We start from the raw sequence: 19,455 nt of genomic DNA on the forward strand, positions 1-19,455 counted from the left end.
CTCTTGTCGGGGCTGGGGTCGGGGTGTGTGGGAGGAGTCGCACAGCTCTGGTCGGACTCGGATGGTCGGACGAGAGGCGGCTCGCGAGGTCACTCACACTCTTCTCTCGCACACTGGCTTCGTGGTGGTGTTGCAGCTGCGGAGAGAAAGCAGGATGAGCATATGGCAGAGTAAGGTGGTGCGGTCGACTACGGCGGTGTTTGTTCTCGGACTAGTCTTCCAGACCGTCTTCTTCTACTCTATCTTTGACGTCTACTTTCAGTCGCCGCTGGTGACGGGCGTGCCGTCTGTCCAAGTCCCGTCGGGCGCGCCGGCAAAGCGTCTGGTTCTCTTTGTGGCCGACGGCCTCCGCGCTGCCTCGTTCTTTGAGCGCAAGCCTGACGGGACACCACGCGCTCCGTATCTAAGGTCTGTCATCGAGCATCGTGGCTCATGGGGCGTGAGCCACACCCGAGTGCCCACAGAGTCGCGCCCAGGCCACGTCGCTCTCCTCGCTGGCTTTTACGAGGACGTCTCAGCCGTGACCAAGGGCTGGGCCGCCAACCCAGTCGAGTTTGACTCTGTCATCAACCAGTCACGGGTGACGGTGGCGCTTGGCTCGCCCGACATTGTGCCGATGTTCGTGGATGAGGTCCCGCACGCCCATGGGCTCACCTACGACGCTGCCATGGAGGACTTTGCCCTCGCCTCGTCGTCGGTCTCGCTTGACGATTGGGTCTTTAATCGGGTCGGTGGTATTCTCGACAAGCCAGGCTCCGCCTTTCCGGGCCTCGAGCCCGAGGCCCTCGATGGGCCGGGCACCCTCTTCTTCCTCCACCTGCTAGGCATCGACACTGCCGGCCACGCCAAGAAGCCGGCGTCAGACGAGTACCTGGCCAACATCGAGGCTGTCGACGCGGGTGTCGAGCGGATTGTGGCTCTGTTTGAGGCCAAGTACGGGCGCGCCGAGGAGGCCGGGACCGCCTTTGTGTTTACTGCTGATCATGGCATGTCGAACCGCGGCTCGCACGGCGACGGCGATCCACACAACACACAGACCCCTCTGGTGACGTGGGGCGCTGGTGTGCGCCGGCCGGTGAAGCTTCCGGTCGAGGCGCGACAGCCCGGCCGCGATCCGCCTGGCTGGGGCCTGGACGCCTACGAGCGGAAGGATGTCGAGCAGGCCGAGGTGGCCTCGCTGATGGCCTCGCTCCTTGGGCTGCGGTACCCGACCAACGCGGTAGGGTTGCTCCCCATCGAGTACCTCAATGTGGCGACGTCGTACAAGCTTGACTCGCTGGTTGCCAACGCCGCAGCTATCTACCAGCAGTTCAAGGTCAAGACTGCGGCAGTGCGGGCGCGAGTGCTCTTGTTCAAGCCGTACGTTCCGCTCATCTTTGGCGAGTCGTACTTCTCCAAGATCTCGCAGTATGTGAGCGATGGGCACGCGGGGCAGGCTATTGCCATGGCCCGCCGCGTCGTCCAGCTCTCGCAGGACGGACTCTACTACCTCCTCACCTACGACTGGGCTTTTCTCATGACCTTTATCATTCTGGGCTACGTCTCGTTTGGCGCGCTCATGGTTGTCTGGGTGGTACGTAGCTACGGGCTGAGCTCAAGCGATGCTGCGATGCTGGTGGCTGCAAGCAGGTCGAAGGAAGCCGCCAAGTATGAGCGGTTTGTTGAGTGCGTGACGGGAGTGGTTGTGGCCGCGCTGACGTGGCTCCTCTGGATCGAGTCTGCTCCGTGGCGGTACTACCTCTACGTCGGCTTTCCACTCTTCTTTCTCCACCTCCTCGCCAAGGCCCAGCTCGGACTTGTGTTCGAGGCGGCTGTGGGCGGCGAGGCGAGCGGGATGGCGCGGGCGGCGGCAGTGGGGTGCGGAGTGGGCTTTGTCGAGCTCATGGTCGCCTCGTATTTTTACCGCGAGGTCTACACCCTCTGCTTCCTTGTTCTTGCCCTGTGGCCAACGACGCGCTGGTGGCCGGCGCGGGCGCAGGGTGCAGTGCAGGGTGCATGGATTGCAAGCTGCGTCAGCCTCTCGGTCTTCACTCTGCTTCCAGTTGAGATGGAGTCGTCGATTGCGCTGGTGGTGGGCGGGCTCGGACTAGGCCTTGCGGGCGTGTTGTGGCTGATCGAGGCTGATCCTGCGGGCACTGGCGTGGGCCAGTTGCCAAAGCAGCTGCTGCGGCTGCAAATGGTGGTTGCAGCCTTTGCCGGTGCCCTCGTGTGGCAGACGGAGACCTTGCTGGCGCGCGGGGCGCGTGTGCCAACGAGCAACCTCGTCCTTGCGTGGGGCTTGAGCCTGGCTGGGCTTGTGGGTCCGCTCTTCTCGCCACGGCATTGGCTGTGGCGGACGGTCTCGCTCTACCTCGGCCTCGCGCCTGCGCTTGTCCTCCTCTCGGTCCACTACGAAATGCTGTTCTTTACGGCGCTTCTTGGGTCGCTGGTGGCTTGGATTGTGATTGAGGCAGCGGGTGAGGACGGAGGAGGCTTGCAGCGGGCGCTTTCGCTCCGCGACGTGCGGACTGGGGGAATGGTGCTGCTCTACATCAACGTGGCGTTTTTCGGGACCGGCAACGTGGCGTCGATGTCGTCGTTTGAGATCAGCTCGGCCTTTCGGTTTGTGACTGTCTTTCGCCCATGGGTTATGGGCGCTCTGCTTGTGTTCAAGGTACTGATTCCGATTGCGCTCGTCTCGTGCGCGCTCGGCTTTGTGGGCCGTGTGCTCAAGGTGCCAAACATGGCGCTTTTCTTCCTCGTGGTGGCCATGAGTTCCGTCTGCTCGCTCAACTTTTTCTTCCTTGTCAAAACCCAAGGCGCGAGTTGGAAGGAGATTGGGAACTCGATCTCGCACTTTGCGATCCAGAATGCATTCCAGCTCCTGCTTACCGTCTTGTACGGTCTCGCCAACGTGGTGAGCTTTGGGGCGGGCTTGCCATTTGAGAGCGGTCCGGTTAAGGTCGAGTAGCGGGTAATACGAATTGTTGTGTCAGCAAGTGTCACAGCAATTGGGTGTGTAGCTCCAAGTCGTGGTGCTATGTGGCGTCGACCAGAGTAACAAAGGTGGCCGGGAAGAGGCCCTCTTCGTCGCCGAGCCGGCCAAACCACCAGCCGCTCTCGTCCTCTTCGATGACCTCGATGAGGTCGCCCTTTTTGAAGGAGATGTCCGACTCGGGATCGCCAGCATACTTGGCGACAGCGCGAGCGTAAACAACGGGAGGGGCGGGCGAGGTCGTGGGTGTGTCGGCTGCGTCGGCGGCGGAGGCAGGCGGCTGCAACGCAGGCGTCGGCTGGGAGGTGGAGGTGGAGGCCGAGGACGGCGGCGGCGGAGGGGTTTCGCCCCAGGTATTCGCCCCCTGAGCAGAGGAGAGCTTTCGCTGGGCATCGGCGTGGAGGGTGAGACGGCGGATGCGTAGGGCTTCGTTGATGGGTGGCGGGACGGGCGGCGGCTCGGCGGCGGCGTCAAACTGGTTAGACGAGCCGATGAGGACCACGTGGTTTGCGGGGAAGCGGCCAGAGACAGAGCCGATCTTGCCCTCCCACCATGCACCGCCCTCGTCGGGATCCGAGTCGAGGACGACAATGTCGCCGACGGCGAGCGAGATCTCGCCGGGGCGTTCAGCGGTAAAGGCAAACATGGCGCGGGCCTGGGGAGGGGCACGCTTTGTGGTATTCTTGAGGACGGCCGAGACGTCTGCAGCCCGATCCGATCCGGACTTGCCTGACTCACCGATGAGGGTGCGGAGTGAGAGGAACTCGCGGACGTCCTCGAAGCGAATGAGGATGTCTGGGATAGTAAGGAGCTCGCTGAAGAAGACGTTGAACGCCTCCTTGCGCTCCTCAATGGTGGCCGGCGAGAGGCGTTTGAGGTAGTTCTTCTTGGGGAACGAGTCTGGAAAGCCTTCGATCTTCTTCTCCTTGAGCTGGGAAGTGCAAGCGGGCGGGATGTTGAGTGAGTGTGAGAGGGGAAGAGGGCAAGAGGAGAGACGGGAGACAGTGGTGGTGGTGGAAGAGAGGGGCGACGTACAGTGGCGTAGAACCTGCGGATGGCCGAGTATCTGCGGTAGATCATGACGACGCCAGCAGATGTGGCGACCGAAAAGACATAGACAGTGTACGACTTTTTCTTGTCGAACCGTGTCTCGTGGCCCTCGCAGACCACAGTGATGTCTGCCATAGGGTGCGGGGTGGGGAGGTGGGGGGGTGGGGGGTGGGAGGAGGTGGTGAGGGTGGGGTGCTAGGGTGAGGGGAGAGGGAGTGTGTGTGGGTATTGGTGGTGGTGGTGGTGGTGGTTGCAGGTGACAGAGGTTGGGGGGGGGGGGGGGAGTTGGTGGTCGCCGGTTGGTTGGTTGGTGGCTTCGGCGGCAGTTGATTGGGAGGGAGGGAGGGGGGGGGAGCTGAGCGGGGGGAGACCACCACCCCACTGCAGACAGGGGAGGGTGGGGAGAAGCGAGTGTAGGAGCTGAGCCAGAGACCCGGCTGTGTAGAGTGTGCAGACCATGGGCATGGATATGGACATGGAGACGGGGTCGGGTATGGGTGTCGCTGGGGTGGCCACGGGAGCGGAAGCTCGGCCTGGTGCGGGCGGGGAGGCCAGCGGGGCCAACACGCCGCCGCGCAGCAGCCGGGCAGGACGGACCATTGCCACGCAGACGCCGGTGCAGGGGGGCAGGAGCGGGCGCAGGAACAGCAGTAGCAGCGCAGAGGCCGGAGAAGGAAGAGAAAGCAATGTGTATGCAGAGGTTGCGGCGGCCGAGCAGACGTTGGACGGGTCACTGCTGATGGGGAGCATGCGGCGCGGCGAGGACAACGGTGCAGCTGGTGGCGGTGGCGGAGGTGGAGATGTAGGCGGAGTTGGAGGCAGCAGGGCTGTTCGTAGCGACGGCAAGGTCGGTGCGACGGAGATGGCACGTCGGTGGGCGAGCTGGGTGTGGGTGTGCTGTCTCGGTCCGCGGCCGTCGTCGGCAGCGTCCGGACGTCCGCCGCTGACGAGTGACGAGGAGGCGGAGCTGGGCAACCGGCGTGCGGCAGCGGTGATGTGCGGGATCGCGTTTGTGCTCGCGTTTCCGGCAGTGTTTGTTGGAGTGAGCACGTGGAGCGCGGCCGAGTGCACCGAGCCGCTCGGCGAGCACCTTGTGGTCAACGGGGTGGTCGGCGCGTGCTCTGCACTTGCGTACGCTGTGGCCTATCTCAACCGCGACAAGGTGTATGTCAACCTTGTGCAGTATACGGTTGTGGGCCTTCTTGTCCTCTTTGGCGTGGTGTGGAACGTTCTTGGGGTCATGTGGTATTCGTGGTCGGCGCAGTGCGTCCGCGACACGCCGTCGCAAGCCCTCGACACGCTTCGTGGCTTTGTCTTTGGCTACATCGTGCTGAATACCTTCCTTGAGCTTTTCTCATGCTCGTTCCTCTACTGCTTTGGCTACTGGGCCGCGCTGGGGAGTGGCGACAGCGACGACGAGTGGGAGGTTGTGGCCGTCGCCCCGGTCGGCGACAAGGTGGTCAACGAGCCGCACATCTCGCCGCTCCGCGGCGTCGAAGTGGGAGGAGCCGGTGAGACGTCTGTCCTCGATGCTACCCTCTCGGGCTCGGACGAAGAGTGCAGACGTGAGTCGGCGTCGCGCTCGGTTGAGAGCGACGAGAGCTCGTTCGAGGAGAGTGATCGCGGGAGCGGGTGGGGCGGCGGCAAGGTGCTCCCCCCCATCGGAGCGCCCAACTCGGGCGTCGTTCACAACAACTGGCTCGGAGCGTCTGGCGGGCTCGGACGCGGCGGCGGTGCTGGATGGGGTTCAGTCGAAGGTGAAGAAGTGTAGTGTGTGTGGTTGTTGGTTGCATGAATTGCGGTGTGGCCATGGAGAGCACCAGATGCTTGAGCATTGCCCACATGGGACGATCGAGATTGTTGTCAACTTGGGGTGCGTGTGTAGCTTCCCCCGCTCCTGGCCCCTCGCTCCTCGGCCGATCAGCCGACCGTATGAAACACACGACACGACGTGCTAGACCACCACCTTCCCCACCACTTCACCCTACCCACCCCTCACCCCCCACCCCTGCCCCCGCTCCTGCTCCCACCCACCCACCCACTCATACATCACATCTCCTCACACCTCCTCACACCTCCCTATCCCCTCTCAACTCTTCACCTCACCCCCACCCCGTACCCCCCCCCCCCCCTTTTTCCCCCTCCCCCCGCGCGCCCACCCCCTCACCCTCCTCCCGCCCGCCCACGCCCACAGACACAAGCCATCAACTCGATGTCGTTTCACTCGTCTGGCGAGTATTTGGTGACGGCGTCCGATGACGAGTCGATCCATGTGTACAACGCCAGCGATGCGAGCCAGTCGACGACGCTGTACTCGAAAAAGTACGGCGTCGACCTCATTCGCTTCACCCACCACACCAACACGGTCGTCCACGGGTCCAAGAACGAGTGGGATCACACACTGCGGTATCTCTCGCTCCACGACAATCGCTATTTGCGGTACTTTAAGGGCCATCGTGCGCAAGTGACCAGCCTCGAGATCTCGCCAGCCGACGACACGTTCCTCTCGGGCTCGCAGGACGGATCGGTCCGGCTGTGGGACGTCCGCCTCCCGGCGTGCCAGGGCTTCCTCCGTCTCCGGCCGTCGGCCACGCCGGCTGTCGCCTTTGACCCAGAGGGCATCATCTTTGGTGTCGCCATTGCCGACGCCTCCCAGGGCCAGCACGCCGTCAAGCTCTACGACGTGCGCTCGTTTGACAAGGGTCCGTTTGCTACCTTTGAGCTCAACCTCGGCGTCGCCGCCTCGCATCTCACCTTTGCCTCGCTCACCTTTTCACCCGACGGATCCGCCATTCTCCTCTCCACCTCAGGCGAGCCACTTGTGGTCCTTGACTCGATGGAGGGCGAGCCGCAGGCCTTCCTTCGTGGCCGCCTCAACGAGTCTGGCCTTCCGCTCGTCGCCTCCTACTCGCCCGACGGCCGCTACATCGTTTCTGGATCAGAGAACGGCGCCGTCCACCTGTGGTCATCTTCCCCCGAGCCCAACAGCCTCGTCGCTCCGGAGATTGCCACCTTTCGCGGCCACCCCGAAGCGGTCACCAACGTCGCCTGGTCGCCTACCTCGGCCCTCATCGCTTCGGGCTGCACCTCGCTCGGTCTTTGGGTTCCTCCGGCGTAATTGCCCTCACTTTGTCGGCCAACAAGCTCGTCTTGGCCCTCGCCGCCTGTTTGTGACCATCTTGATGAGCCCCGAGTCCATCCTTTGTGAGCGATAAAGGTCCAACCGGTGGCCCAAGCCACGTCAACAAACGCCTCAACTTTTGCCATCACCCACTCCCTCCCGACGACCACCCCCTCTCCCTCCCCCCCCACCCCCCAAACCTCCCACACTCCTCACAGCATCAGCCATGTTTGCCCTTGCTCGTGCATCCGCCTCTGCCGCTGTGGCTGCGCCGGCAGCCGCTCGTGCCGCAGTCCGCTGCATCTCTGACGCGGCCCTTGCCCAGGAGCTGACCTTTCCCATTGTACGTCCTCTCCCTCCCCCACCCACCCCCACTCCCCACCTCGGCCCTGCCCCCCCGCCCCCTCCCCTCCCCCCTCCTCCCCCCCCCCCCCTCCCTGAACACTCATGCTACTCTCCCTCCATACAGACTCCGTTCAAGTGCCACCTCACCGACGGCCCGCAGGTCGAGGAGATGACGACGACGGGCGCAGAGCTGCTCGAGTTTTTCAAGCTCGCCGTCCACTACCGCCGGCTGGAGCTTGTGGCCGAGAGCGCGTACAAGCAGCAGCTCATCCGCGGCTTCTGCCACCTGCACATCGGGCAGGAGGCCATTCCCATCGGGATGGAGGCGGCCATCTCCAAGGCCGACTCGGTCATTACCGCCTACCGCTGCCACACCCTGCTCAAGGCTCGTGGCGCCAGCGATGTGGAGATTCTTGCCGAGCTTCTTGGCCGCGAGGCCGGTTGCTCGCGCGGCAAGGGCGGCTCCATGCACATGTACGGCCCCGAGTTCTACGGCGGTAACGGCATTGTCGGCGCCCAGATCCCCATCGGCGCCGGCCTCGCCCTTGCCCACAAGCACGCCAACGCCAAGGCCGCCGACGACGCCAAGCGCATCGCCGTCGCGCTCTGCGGTGACGGCGCCGTTCCGCAGGGCCAAGTTCACGAGGCCTTCAACATGGCCGCTCTCTGGAAGCTGCCTGTCATCTTCTGCGTCGAGGACAACCAGTTTGGCATGGGCACTTCGGTCTCGCGCTCCAACGCCAACACCGAGTTCTACACCATTGGCCACGGCGTCATCCCGGGCGTTCAGGTCGACGCCATGGACCCGCTTGCCGTCAAGGCCGCCTTCCAGTGGGCCCGCCAGGCCACCATCGACAACGGACCTACCATCCTCCAGCTCAAGACCTACCGCTACCGTGGCCACTCGATGTCCGACCCGGGCACCTCCTACCGCACCCGCGACGAGGTCAAGGAGGTCCAGAAGTCCAGGGACGTCATCGAGGGCATCCGCGCTCGCGTCATTGACGCTGGTATCGCCGACGCCGCAGAGCTCAAGGCCATCGAGAAGGACATCCGCAAGACCGTCGAGGCCGCCCTTGAGGAGGCCAAGGCCTCGTCCGAGCTCCCCGCCTCGGAGCTCATCACCGACATCTACGTTGACAAGGAGTCGCAGAAGGGCTTTGTCCGTGGTGTTAGCCTCGACAAGTCATGGGTCCTGTAAGTACCTGCGATCGTCATGCTCATGACCGCAATCGTAAACACCCCTTCCCCCCCCCCCCCCCCCCGACGACTACCAGTAGCTACGATCCCTCCTCGCCTCGAATTGGCGCCGCCCCACGCCCTCCCCCTTCCCCCCCCCCCCCAGCACCACTCCCACCTCACCCACCCGTCACCTCACCTCTTCCCTTCCCCTCCCCTCCCCACCCTCTTCTCTCTGCTCATGACGCTAGTCACTCTAAGGCGTCCCGCAGTCGCCGCCACCACTGCTGGAGTGGCTCTCACCCAGGCAGCTTGCCTCCACCTTGTCGGCCCGCCGCTCGTCTGGCCACAACTCATTCTCGCCATTACAATAGCAGCTGCGCTGAGTCTGTCGTCACCTCCCCCAACCTCGCGTCTGGCCCGCGGCTTGGTACTCACACTCTCTGCTATCGCTGCCTACGCCGGCCTCCTTGTTGTCATCGCTGCACCCTCGCCGCTTGCTGCCTCCGTCGCCATCGTCGCCCCGCTTGCTCTCTGGACTGGCCTCGCCGCGCACACTCTGACGGCGGTCTCCCCACTCGTTGCTCCTGCTCGCGCCCTCATCCTCTCATACTACGCGAGTGTACTTGTTCTACTCCTCCACGACGCACCCTATGCCTTTGTCGATACCGAGCTGGCAACAAGCGTGGCCCTTGTCGGCACGCTTGCCATCTCGCTCGTCGCCCGCGTCGTCGACGACGCTGCAGACCCCAGCCCTGTCCGCTGGCTCGCCCTCTCGTCGGATTTGGCGGCCCGCGTCCGCCGAAGCGGCTGCTCCATCGTCAATTGGAATGCCTCTTCCGCCGCCACGCTCCTCGCCACTCCCGAGGCTGAGCTCGCCACGACAGTGGTAAGCCACCAGGGCGCGTTGTTTCTGCTTGTCACCCCGCTCGCCACCCCCCCAAGTTTGAGCTTGATCCTGTCTCCCACGCCCCACGCCCGCATCCCGCTGTTCCGCATCTCTCTGCCGCCGCCCTCGCCCTTACCGCCATCGCCTACGAGCTGGCTGCCACTGCCCTCGCCACCCGCTTCCTCGTCCACGGCCTCATGAGTCTCGTCCTCGTTGGCGTTCTCGGCTGCATCGCCCTCGCCCAGCAACAGACGCCAGGTCACAGGTAGCCGTCTGCGCTCTGCTCTAGTAGGTTGTTGGGTGGAGGCACCACAGTACCTTTATTGGTTACATTGGCCTCACAGCGACGATGCCAGCATGCCGGGGCCGACCCGGCGCGCGCCAGCATCCATCATGTCCTTGAGCGTCGCCTTCCACACCTTGCTCGGCTCGTCCTTGTTGAGCGTCGAGTATGACGATGCCACAAAGAGTGCACGGTACACGTCGCCGTCAAACCGCCCAAGCACCGAGCCGAGCTTCTCGTCCGAGTGGTCAAAGGCGTCCACAAGCCGGATGGTGTGCGGTCGAAGCTCGACAAGGAGCTCGCGGACTGCACCCCGAACCAGCCCGGCTTGCTCTGCGCTCACGTACCCATCCTCCAGCCAGTCACCGATGTGGGTCTCCATCTGGTGGAGCGCAAAGAGCGCGCCGAGGTCGCGGAGAATGCTTGCCACCGCCGCATCCGTCTTGAGCTCGGCCACACGCGCAAAGTAGTTCTGCACAAGCACAAACATCGAGTGCGCCCACGCCACCTGGTTGACCTCGATGAGGGCCACCCGCCACGCCTCCGCCTGCGAGACCCCGTCGCTGGCCACTGCCTTTCGCAGCTGGCTCGCCAGCGATGCGAGCTTGAACGCGGCGCGGTGTCCAAACGCGGTCTCGAGCGTCTCGGGCCTCCGCCACTCGCTAGTCGTCGCTGCACTCGCACGCGGGCTGGGCTTGTCGGCGGCCAGCGCCAGCGCCTCGCCCAGGTACTGAAAACGTGCCGAGAGCGAGTCTAGCACCTCGCGCGCCTTGTCCGGAGACCCGGCCGTTGCCGCAGCAGTAAAGACCTTAAGTAGGTACTTAGTCGTCTGCCCGGTGATCATGTAGTTGTCGCCTTCCACCGTGTTGTGGTGCACGCCGTGGGTGTAGAGGTCCGGAAAGCCCGACGCACGCAGATACCCATGCCCGCCGCACGCCAGCCGGCACTCCTCAATCCCAGCAGCCTTGATGGTCGAGCACACAGCCTTGAGCCCGGACGATGTCGCGTGCAAGTCCGGCAGCACCGCGAGACTCGAATTGTCCTCGATCGCCGTAAGCAGCTCCTCGTGGAGCTCGTGGATGGTCGCCCCCATAAACTTGAAGACATAGCTAGCCGCCAGGAGCGGGAAGAGCCGGAACTGCTGGAGCGGGTACTCGATCACGGCATACTCATCAGAGTCGGACCCGTCCTTAAATCCCTGCCGCCGCACCGCAGAATACCGCAGCGCAATCGTGACCGCCGCAGAGAGCTCGGTTCCCGACGACGCCACAATAAAAGCCCGCACCCCGAGCATCGACGAGTAGAGGAGCTTGCGCGATGCTCCGCGTGCCGGCTCGTACTCGCCCTCGCGCGTCACTCGTGCGTACTTCATCGCCATGTTTTCACGAGGGATACGGACCTTGTTAAAAACGGCCCACCCGTTGTCCTGCATGTTGTACCCGAGCTTCGGCCCGATGTCGCCGGTGTATACTCCCGGGAGAAGCTCGTGGGTCTCGCGGTCGCGGAGCGGAACCAGAAAGTTGTGAATGCCGTGGTCAGTCCCGTTCAACAGCAGCCGCGCGTAGACCACGGCGTAGTTGGCGGTCTTGCCGAGCGTTCCTGGCCACCACTTGAGCGCCGCCAGGTCTGGCGTCTCGATCACAAACTCGTCCGTTTCCGGATCATACGTTGCCGTCGTCTGCAGCCCGCGGACGTTGGAGCCGTGCCCGAGCTCGGTCTGGGCGTACGCGCCGAGAATCGCGTACGAGTCTGCAGCCGGCTTCCATTTGGCCACCTGCTCCTCGTCAAAGAGCACTCCGATGTTGGGAGAGAACATGACCCACTGGAGGTCCGTCGGCAGCTCGTCGTGGACGTGCTCGCGAAGTGCGTACAGCACCTTGGGATCTGTCACATCCAGCCCGGCACCCTCGGCAGCTTCCAGCAGCGCCGCCTGTCGCGCATGTGCGTTGGCCACAGCCTCGGCGCGCGGCACGTAGTACTTGGGCAGGCCAGCCTTGAGCGCAGCCAGCCCCGAGTCTTCCAGGATCTTGCGTGCCGCCTGCTTCGCCGCTACCTTGTCCTCGCCGCCCTCCAGAATCGCCGTCAGCTCTTCCACAGGCAGCCATGACCGAGCCCGCTCCGCAGCCAGGTCGAGCGACTCTGCTGACGGATTCGCCGCAGCCTCCTCGGCTGTCGCCGGCAGCAGCTCGCGGTACGCCGGCAGCAGCGCGGGCGCCACATCCGGGGAGATGTCCTGGAACGAAGTCATAGTCAGTCTAGTCTACAGTCGTGCACACGCGCGGGGGCTACAGTGCAATAAGTCGAGTATGTCGCTCCCCCCTCGCCCGCCCGGCCCCCCCCCCCCCCCCCCCCCTTCCACCCTCCTGTCACTCACTCACACCTGTGTCCTCCCCACCCGCATCAATGCCACAGCCAAAAACTCCCCCTCCCCATCTCATCTTCTTCCCTCTCCATCATCATCTGCTCATTTCCTCCCCTCCACCGCTATCATGATCAGCCCACCTCCACCTCCGCCGTCTCCGACCGCGTCACCGTCGCCTTCCCTCCTCCCGTCAACCTCGTCCTCGTTCCCCGCCTCGCGAATCACCACGCCGCTCGCGCCTCCACTCCGCGCATCGACAGCATCTGCCTTTGCCCACGCTCATGCCCTTGCTCGATCGCTTCGCTCTCTCATCGAGCTTAATCGCCGGCCTCGATGTTCTGCAGAATCGGGGCCGCCGTCGCCATTGTTGGCGACGCCGCCTACCCTCGCCGAGCTCGCTGCTTCCGCTGCTGCCGTCCGCTCGGCAGGCGCCCGAGTCTTTGCCACCCTCCTTGCCTTCCACCGACGGCTCCTCGCCAAGCAAGCAGCCCTCTCTCCCCCTTGACCATAATACCAGGCCACACACAGAAACACCATGTCGTTGACGAGTCCGGGCCTCCAAGCGCTCACAGCCTCGGCTGCTTCGCTTGTCGCCGCCGCCCGTGCCACTCCCAGCGCCTCGGGAGAACACATCGCCGCTCTTGCCGACCTCATTCCCGCCTTTGAGAGCCACGGGGCGCACATCTCCTTTGCCCTCCTCGAGCTTGCAAACCCAGACTCTCACCTCCATCTCGACTCGCTCAAGCGCATCTTTGAGGATACTGGCGACTCGTTCTCGCTCTCCTGCTTCCTCTCCATCGAGCAGCTCGCTGCCGCCGCCGGTCCAGAACACCTGCCGGCCCGGCCGCTCCCCTCGCCCACCTCCACCTCCCGCCTTGCGCAGATCTCCGCAGATGCCGCGGCCGCCGCTCTTTTGCGTACCCGCGCCTCGCCTCCGCCGCACCTCACATCTTGCCCCGTCTGTGAGACAGAGCTCGACCTTGTCGCCTCCTCCCGCGACTCGCCGCCGTCGCCCTGGTGCCAACTCTGCCAGGCTGCCCCGCTGCCATGGACCTGCCTCTGCTCGTATGTCAACTCTTCCGACCCGCTCTCCTGCAAACTGTGCGGCTACTCGGTCTTTCACACCCGTCTTCGGGCCATCCTCTCGGGCGGACTCGCCAACGTCATCGTCCTCGACCTCATCCTCGATCGCTACTTTACTGTTGCGCCTGCTCCACCCTACGACACCGCCGCGGCGTTACCGCCGCTCGCGTCGCCGTCTGCTGCACTCGCCACCCTCAACCCGACCCTCGACCTAGATCTGGTCCTCTTTGCCATCTCCTCCGGGGCAAACCTTCCCGTCCTCCACTCCCTTGCGTCGCGGTTTATCGAAGGCCAGACGACGTCCTCCCTCCGTTCTGCCGCCATCCTTCACCTCGCTTCAGCCGCCATTGCCGCCTCGCGTCCACCGCTCCTCACAGACCTTCTCCTTCCGCTCGCGAGCGCTTCTCTTGATGACGCTCCGGACATTCTTGCCAGCCTCGTCCGTCCCGCACTCGCCGCTGGAGCTGCTTGGCTCTTTGACCTCCTTGTCACCCACCATGCGCTTGACCTTCACGCCTTTGTTGGCCTCTCTTCAGGTGACAACGTCCTCCACATCGCCGCCGCCGTTGCCTCGCCGCAGTCGCTCGTCGACCTGCTCCACCTGCTGGATCCTGACAACTCCCCGCACCGCTGCCTCGCCCTTCTTGACGCGCCTAACTCGACTGGCCTCACGCCGCCTCAGCTTGCGGCGTCCAACGAGGTTTGGGGCCTTCTCGTTGGCCTCCGCGCTCGCCTCCGCCGAGCTCCAGCAGCGCTCGCGCCCCACCCCGCTCCACCGTGCGCCTTTCTTGCCACGTCTTGGGCGGCTGTCACACTCGCGTCGGACCCTCCGCTCGGCGAAGGCCAGTTCTCCGTTGTCCGCGCTGGCCACTATCTTGCCCAGCCTGTCGCTGTCAAGATTCTCAAGGCCGACGCCCGCGCTCCGTCAACTCACAAGATCTTTCTCAAGGAGCTCGCTGCCGTCTCGCGAATGGCCCATCCCAACTGTGTCCGCTTTGTCGCCGCCATTGTCGAGGAGACCCAGCTGGTCATCCTGACAGAGCTGCTTGTCTTTGGCGACCTCAACGCCCGCATCTACGGCGCCCGTGGCGTCCCACCCTTTCCCTCATGGTCTGCCAAGATCCGTGCTGTAATTGCTGTTGCAAAGGGCATGGCTTTTCTTCATGGCTGCGGCATGGTCCACCGTGACCTCAAGCCTGCGAACGTCCTCCTCGAGGGCCTCGGCGGCGGCTGCAAGCTGGCTGATTTTGGCCTTGCCGTCCTTCAGGCCAACATCGACGCTGGCGCAGAACACTCTCATGTCGGCACTCCGGCATACATGGCGCCGGAGGCGCTCCTAGGCCACGCGAACGACATGCACTCGGACGTCTGGTCCTTTGGCACTCTCCTCTGGGAAGTCGTCGCCGAAATGCGGCCCTCCCGCCAGGCCCGTCTTGCCAACTGCTACGCTCTCCCCGGCGACATCGCCTTTCCCACCTGGCCGGCCACTCTCTCCACCCTCCTCTCCCACACTCTCATTCCGCACGAGCCATCTGCCCGCCTCTCCTTTGTTGCCATCCTTGAGCTTCTCGACGCCCTTGCCCGTGAAGTTGCCTTTGTCGAGGCCATCCAGAATGCTGACCTCTACTCCATCAAGGCCCTCCTCGCCGCCGCCTCACCCGACCTTGTGCACTCGCTCGTTGCCCTTTCGGCGCCGCCGCCACTTGCCTCGGCCCTCCACGTTGCCGCACTCTACAACGACACTTCCTTCGCTGCCCATCTCCTGACGCTCTCGGCCTCGGCGTCCTGGCTCGACCTGGAGCCCTGCCCTGCCCTGCTCACAACCTCTTCTGATCTCCGTCTTCTCCTCCTTGCCCGCGGCCAAGCCTCGTGGGCCTCACTCCCGCACCACTCGCTTGTCGACGCTGCCTCATTTGATGCCGCAGCCTCGCTCGTTCTTCCCGCGCGCCCCACCCTCCTCCACCTCACCGTCCTTCCCATCCCGGATGCCTCACTTGAGCTTCTTACCCATCCGTCGCGCGCCTCACTTGAGCGTGCAGCCTGGATCCCTGCTGCGCTTGTTGTTGTCCGCTCGCCCTCACTTCATCGCTTTGTCCTCTGCCAGGATGCCAACCCGCTCGCGGTCTTTGCCTCGTCCTCCGCCGCTGTCGTTGTCCACCCCGAGCTCGACGCCCTGCTCCTCCTTGACGAGTTGACCAACGAGCGCTTCCTCCTCCGTGTTCTTCCCGACCAGCCGCACTCGCTCTCCACCCTCACGCTTGCTGCCCTCCTCCAGGCATGCATTGCTGACGTACACCTCCCGCCGCCGTCTCGCGCCACTGTCGATGCTCTTCTCAATCCACACACGCCGCCCGCGCCTCCCGACTACGTCGACGCTACCGCCCGGCATCTCGGTACCAGTGCCAACCTCACCCTCACGTCCAACTCTATTCCCACCGCCCCACTCCGCACTGCCACCCTCACGCTCACGGCGTCACTCAGCAACTCGGGCTGGATCGAAACGACGCCTCATCCGCCGCCTCTTGTCGAGAGCAATGGCACCCTCGCTGTCGACGACAACACCACCCTCACCATGGCACCCACTCCCTCGCACCCCGAGTCGGGCCTCGCCACACTTGCCCTCGCCCAGCCCACCTCGTCGCTTGGCCGCACTCTCTCGTCGTCGTCGTCCGATGCTTCACTCGTCCGACTCGGCGCCTCGCTTGGCTCGGCAGCCACCCTTGACTCGGGCTGCAACATCTTCCCGCTCGACTCACCTGCCATTGTTGTCTCGGACCGCCTCGCACCCGAGCTCGGCGCTGCTTCCGAGACTGGCCTCCGCTCCGGCGCTCGCGGCCTCTGCCTCGGCGCCGATGTTGCCATCAAGGACGTGGCCGTTGGTGCCCTCGACGGCGCCACCCGCCTTCTCTGCACCATCCACGCTGCCGCACACCCGTACGTTGTCTCTCTCATGGGCATCCAGCTCGATCCGCGCGAGACTGCTCCGTCACGCGTCCGCCTCATTCGCGAGCGCATCAAGGGAACCGTTCTCACCGAGGCTCTCTCTCGCCGGGTCGGCAACCTCATGGACGCTCCGTCCGAGATTGTCCGCGTCCTCTACCAGCTTGCGCAGGCGCTCGTCTACCTGCACTCGCAGCTGAGCCTCCCGCACGGCTCGCTCACGCCGTCCAACGTGGTCCTCACTCAGCTCAATGCCACGGTCATGCTCACCGATCACGGCCAGGCCGCTCTCGAGGCCGCAGCTCTCGAGGCCGTCGCCGCCTCGGGCGAGCGCATTCCGGAACTTGCCCACCGTGTCGACCTCGCCTACGCCCCGCCCGAAGTCCTCAAGGGCACGGCAGCGGCGACCTCGCTTGCTGCCGACATCTGGGCGTTTGGCTGCATTGCTTGGCTTCTCCTCTCCAACTCGCACCGAGACGTTGGCCGGCCCATCCGGCCCTACGACGAGCTCTCCTCGCTCTCGTCGCGCTTCACCCGCCCGAACGAGCCACCCGGCATTTTCCATGCCGACATCCCGCCGGCCCTTACTTCGCTCTTTCAGGCCTGCTGGTCGCCGCATCCAGACGCTCGCCCGCCAGCGGCCGACCTTGCAGCGTCCCTCGCCCTTGTCCTCGAGCCGCCGCCACTCTCGGGCTTTGCCGACTCGACCACGCTCATCGCCGACACTGTCGTCATGGAGCGCTGCCTCGCCGTCCTTGCCGCCGCCAAGGCCGCCGCCGCCCCGCACGCCGTCATCGTTGCCGCTGCCGACCGCCTTGTCGGCGCTCTCCGCCTTTACACGCCGTCTACACCTGTCCTCGTCGAGTTTGAAGATGTCCTCTCTGTCGCCCTCGCCCTCCTCGCCAACTACTGGCCAGCGGCGGCTGTATCGCTCGCCGCACTCCGTCTCATTGCCGCCGTCCCGGCCTCTGCGCTTGACTCGAGTGCAGGGCGCGCCCTTGTCGAGACTGCCACCGGTGACGTCTGGACGGCCTTTAACGCGCTCGCCGCTGTCGACTCGCTCGACTTTGACCTTGTCGACGCCGCCCTTGCTGCCCTCTCGCGTCTCATTGACCTTCTTCACAAGGGCTCCATTGCCTGGCTCGACACCTGGCTTGTGGCTAACGTCCGCGAGGTTCTTGCCGGGGGCGCTGCTATCGTCGACTACGCCTGCTGCCATGCTTCTCTACCATCGCCGGGTGCGCAGCGCACCGCGCTGGTCCACACCGTCCGCTCGCTCCTTGGCCTCCTCGCCGTCACCGGGCCACACCTCCAGCGCCTCTCGCTCCTTGACCGCACAGACTACGAGGAGCTCATCCGCATTCTTGCCCGCGTCGTCGACATCCAGCTTCTCCAGCCTGCTGTTGCCGACGTCCTCACTGTTGTTGTCGTCCTTCTCGACGACATTGCCTTCCCACTCGCCTCGCTTGACCCGCTCATGCCGCCGCTGCGCCGCCTCCCGACGAAACCCGCGACGCGGTTGTCCCGCTCCATATGGTTGTTGTTGGCGCCCACATGTTCCAGACCCGCATCCTCACCCCGCCGGTACCCGCCGCGCCGGAATCTCTCGCGAGTCATCCGAGCCCGGACGTCTACGACCATGTGTTCTTTGCTCAAATGATGCTCTCCTCCTCCGACCCGGCCCACGTCCAGGCAGGCGTCGACGCCGTTGTCCGCATGATGACCTGGGGCCCGGCTTCCAACTGGCCGGCTGGCGACGTCACGCCGCCATCGTCATCGTCCTTCTCTTCGGCCTTCCTCTCCTTTGTCCCGTCCTTCCTCAAGCGGCGCTCGTCGTCGACCTCCTCACCATGCCGCTCGCCGTCGTCGCACCCTGCCGCTGTCGTCGCATTCCTCGACCCAGGCCAGCGCGACGCTCTCCGCGACCTTCTTGCCGCACTTGCGGTAGTCAAGGCCCTCATTCGTGTCTTTGAGCACTTTTGCAACCACTCGTGGCTTGTCCAGTGCTCGGCCCGCCTCTGCGCCCTCCTTGCCGCCACCTTTCCTGCCGTCTGCGCTCGCGATGACCTCCTTCTCGCCCTCGTCAACGCCGCCTTTCAGCACTCGTCCAACCGTCGCATGTTCAAGTTTGCCCTCCGCACCTACCAGCATCTTGCTGATGCAGGCCTAGGCGACTCGGCGAGCCCGCTGCTTGTCTCGTTCAAGACCTCGCTCGACCAGCTGGCCCATGGCCGGCGGCACCCGTCGTCACCCAGCCGGCCCGACGGAGACTCTTCCCCCACCTCTACCCCTCCCACCGACAGCCACTGTGGCAACACCTCACCACCCCAATCACTGCTGTAGCTGTAACATACACCCCTATGTCGGCCACGAGGCCGTCGCGCAAGCGGCGTCGCACCCTGCCGCCGCCTTCCATACGCCTCGAGCCGGCCGTCACCACTGCGGCCGTCGACTCGGACGCCAGCAGTGTGCCCACGACCACCAACACGGTTAGTGCCCACCCACCGCGAGGGGAGCCCAGCCCGCCGCGAGGGGAGCCCAGCCCGCCGCGAGGGGAGCCCAGCTCGCCGCGTTGCTCACCTCCACCAGCTGCTCCTGGGTCGTCATTTGCACTTGTCGACACTGTTCTCGCTCAGCTCGACCCGGTGAGTGGGCCCGTCAGCGCTGTGCTGCAAGACCACCTCGTCGAGTGGCACTCGCGCTTCCCTACCATACTCTCGGATGTTGCCACTGTGCAACGGTTTACGCGGGCGATCCTCACCGTTGCTGCCAAGCTCAACGTCGAGCGCGATCCGCTAGATCCACGTGGCCCGCGGCCGGCAGGCACACCGCCGCAAGGCTGGGACGTCGCCCTCCCCACCATCTACGCCTTTCTTGCTTCGCTCTTTGACGGCTCGCAGTCGGCGCAGGAAACCCGCGCCACCTTTGTGGCCATGGGTCCGCTTGAGCAGACCCTCGTTCGCTACCTTGTTGCCCACCTTGCGTTGAACACTACTGATCCCGCGTTCCGCGAGTCGGTAGCCTCGGCGGCGGCGGCCTCGACGCTGCTCGCGGAGGCCGGCTCTGACGCCGCTGCCTCTACCCTCCGCCCCGTTGCGCACGAAGCCATGGTTGCCGCTGCGGCTGCCATCACGCCCCTTCCTACCTCCAGCCTGGTCTCGGCCTACGCTGCAGTTGTTAGCTCCGAGGCAGCCGACGACGGCCGAGGAGAGCTCGAGCGCGCAGTCAA

At 64.7% G+C, this 19,455-nt stretch overlaps 8 protein-coding genes across 8 annotated transcripts; 6 read left to right on the forward strand and 2 right to left on the reverse strand.

The window, feature by feature from the left end:
• Window positions 1–154: 154 nt before the first annotated feature.
• On the forward strand, window positions 155–2,950 carry AMSG_00112 (transferase; the record flags this gene model as incomplete). Its single annotated transcript, XM_013907520.1, has 1 exon — window positions 155–2,950. One exon carries the CDS (start codon window positions 155–157, stop codon window positions 2,948–2,950), a length of 2,796 nt encoding a protein of 931 aa, XP_013762974.1.
• Window positions 2,397–4,159, reverse strand: AMSG_00113 (uncharacterized protein; the record flags this gene model as incomplete). Its single annotated transcript, XM_013907521.1, has 2 exons — window positions 2,397–3,905; window positions 4,010–4,159. 2 exons carry the CDS (start codon window positions 4,157–4,159, stop codon window positions 3,018–3,020), a joined length of 1,038 nt encoding a protein of 345 aa, XP_013762975.1. The 3' UTR covers window positions 2,397–3,017.
• A 254-nt stretch (window positions 4,160–4,413) lies between these two features.
• Window positions 4,414–5,831, forward strand: AMSG_00114 (uncharacterized protein). The gene has a single exon (XM_013907522.1). The coding sequence runs from the start codon at window positions 4,482–4,484 to the stop codon at window positions 5,793–5,795; it is 1,314 nt and encodes a 437-aa protein (XP_013762976.1). The 5' UTR covers window positions 4,414–4,481; the 3' UTR covers window positions 5,796–5,831.
• Window positions 5,832–6,216: 385 nt separating this feature from the next.
• Window positions 6,217–7,289, forward strand: AMSG_00115 (WD repeat-containing protein 82). Its single transcript, XM_013907523.1, has one exon. The coding sequence runs from the start codon at window positions 6,237–6,239 to the stop codon at window positions 7,140–7,142; it is 906 nt and encodes a 301-aa protein (XP_013762977.1). The 5' UTR covers window positions 6,217–6,236; the 3' UTR covers window positions 7,143–7,289.
• Window positions 7,290–7,371: 82 nt separating this feature from the next.
• Window positions 7,372–8,745, forward strand: AMSG_00116 (pyruvate dehydrogenase E1 component subunit alpha; the record flags this gene model as incomplete). The annotated part of the gene is made up of 2 exons (XM_013907524.1): window positions 7,372–7,488; window positions 7,615–8,745. 2 exons carry the CDS (start codon window positions 7,372–7,374, stop codon window positions 8,689–8,691), a joined length of 1,194 nt encoding a protein of 397 aa, XP_013762978.1. The 3' UTR covers window positions 8,692–8,745.
• A 165-nt stretch (window positions 8,746–8,910) lies between these two features.
• On the forward strand, window positions 8,911–9,827 carry AMSG_00117 (uncharacterized protein; the record flags this gene model as incomplete). The annotated part of the gene is made up of 2 exons (XM_013907525.1): window positions 8,911–9,588; window positions 9,615–9,827. 2 exons carry the CDS (start codon window positions 8,911–8,913, stop codon window positions 9,825–9,827), a joined length of 891 nt encoding a protein of 296 aa, XP_013762979.1.
• A 39-nt stretch (window positions 9,828–9,866) lies between these two features.
• AMSG_00118 (palmitoyl-CoA oxidase) lies at window positions 9,867–12,171 on the reverse strand. The gene has a single exon (XM_013907526.1). The coding sequence runs from the start codon at window positions 12,087–12,089 to the stop codon at window positions 9,897–9,899; it is 2,193 nt and encodes a 730-aa protein (XP_013762980.1). The 5' UTR covers window positions 12,090–12,171; the 3' UTR covers window positions 9,867–9,896.
• A 567-nt stretch (window positions 12,172–12,738) lies between these two features.
• Window positions 12,739–19,407, forward strand: AMSG_00119 (serine/threonine protein kinase; the record flags this gene model as incomplete). The annotated part of the gene is made up of 4 exons (XM_013907527.1): window positions 12,739–17,747; window positions 17,849–18,472; window positions 18,790–19,336; window positions 19,378–19,407. The coding sequence occupies 4 exons, from the start codon at window positions 12,739–12,741 to the stop codon at window positions 19,405–19,407; spliced, it is 6,210 nt and encodes a 2,069-aa protein (XP_013762981.1).
• Between the last annotated feature and the right edge of the window lie 48 nt (window positions 19,408–19,455).

This window comes from Thecamonas trahens (genome assembly GCF_000142905.1).
Source record: "Thecamonas trahens ATCC 50062 unplaced genomic scaffold supercont1.1, whole genome shotgun sequence".
Taxonomy (NCBI): domain Eukaryota; order Apusomonadida; family Apusomonadidae; genus Thecamonas; species Thecamonas trahens.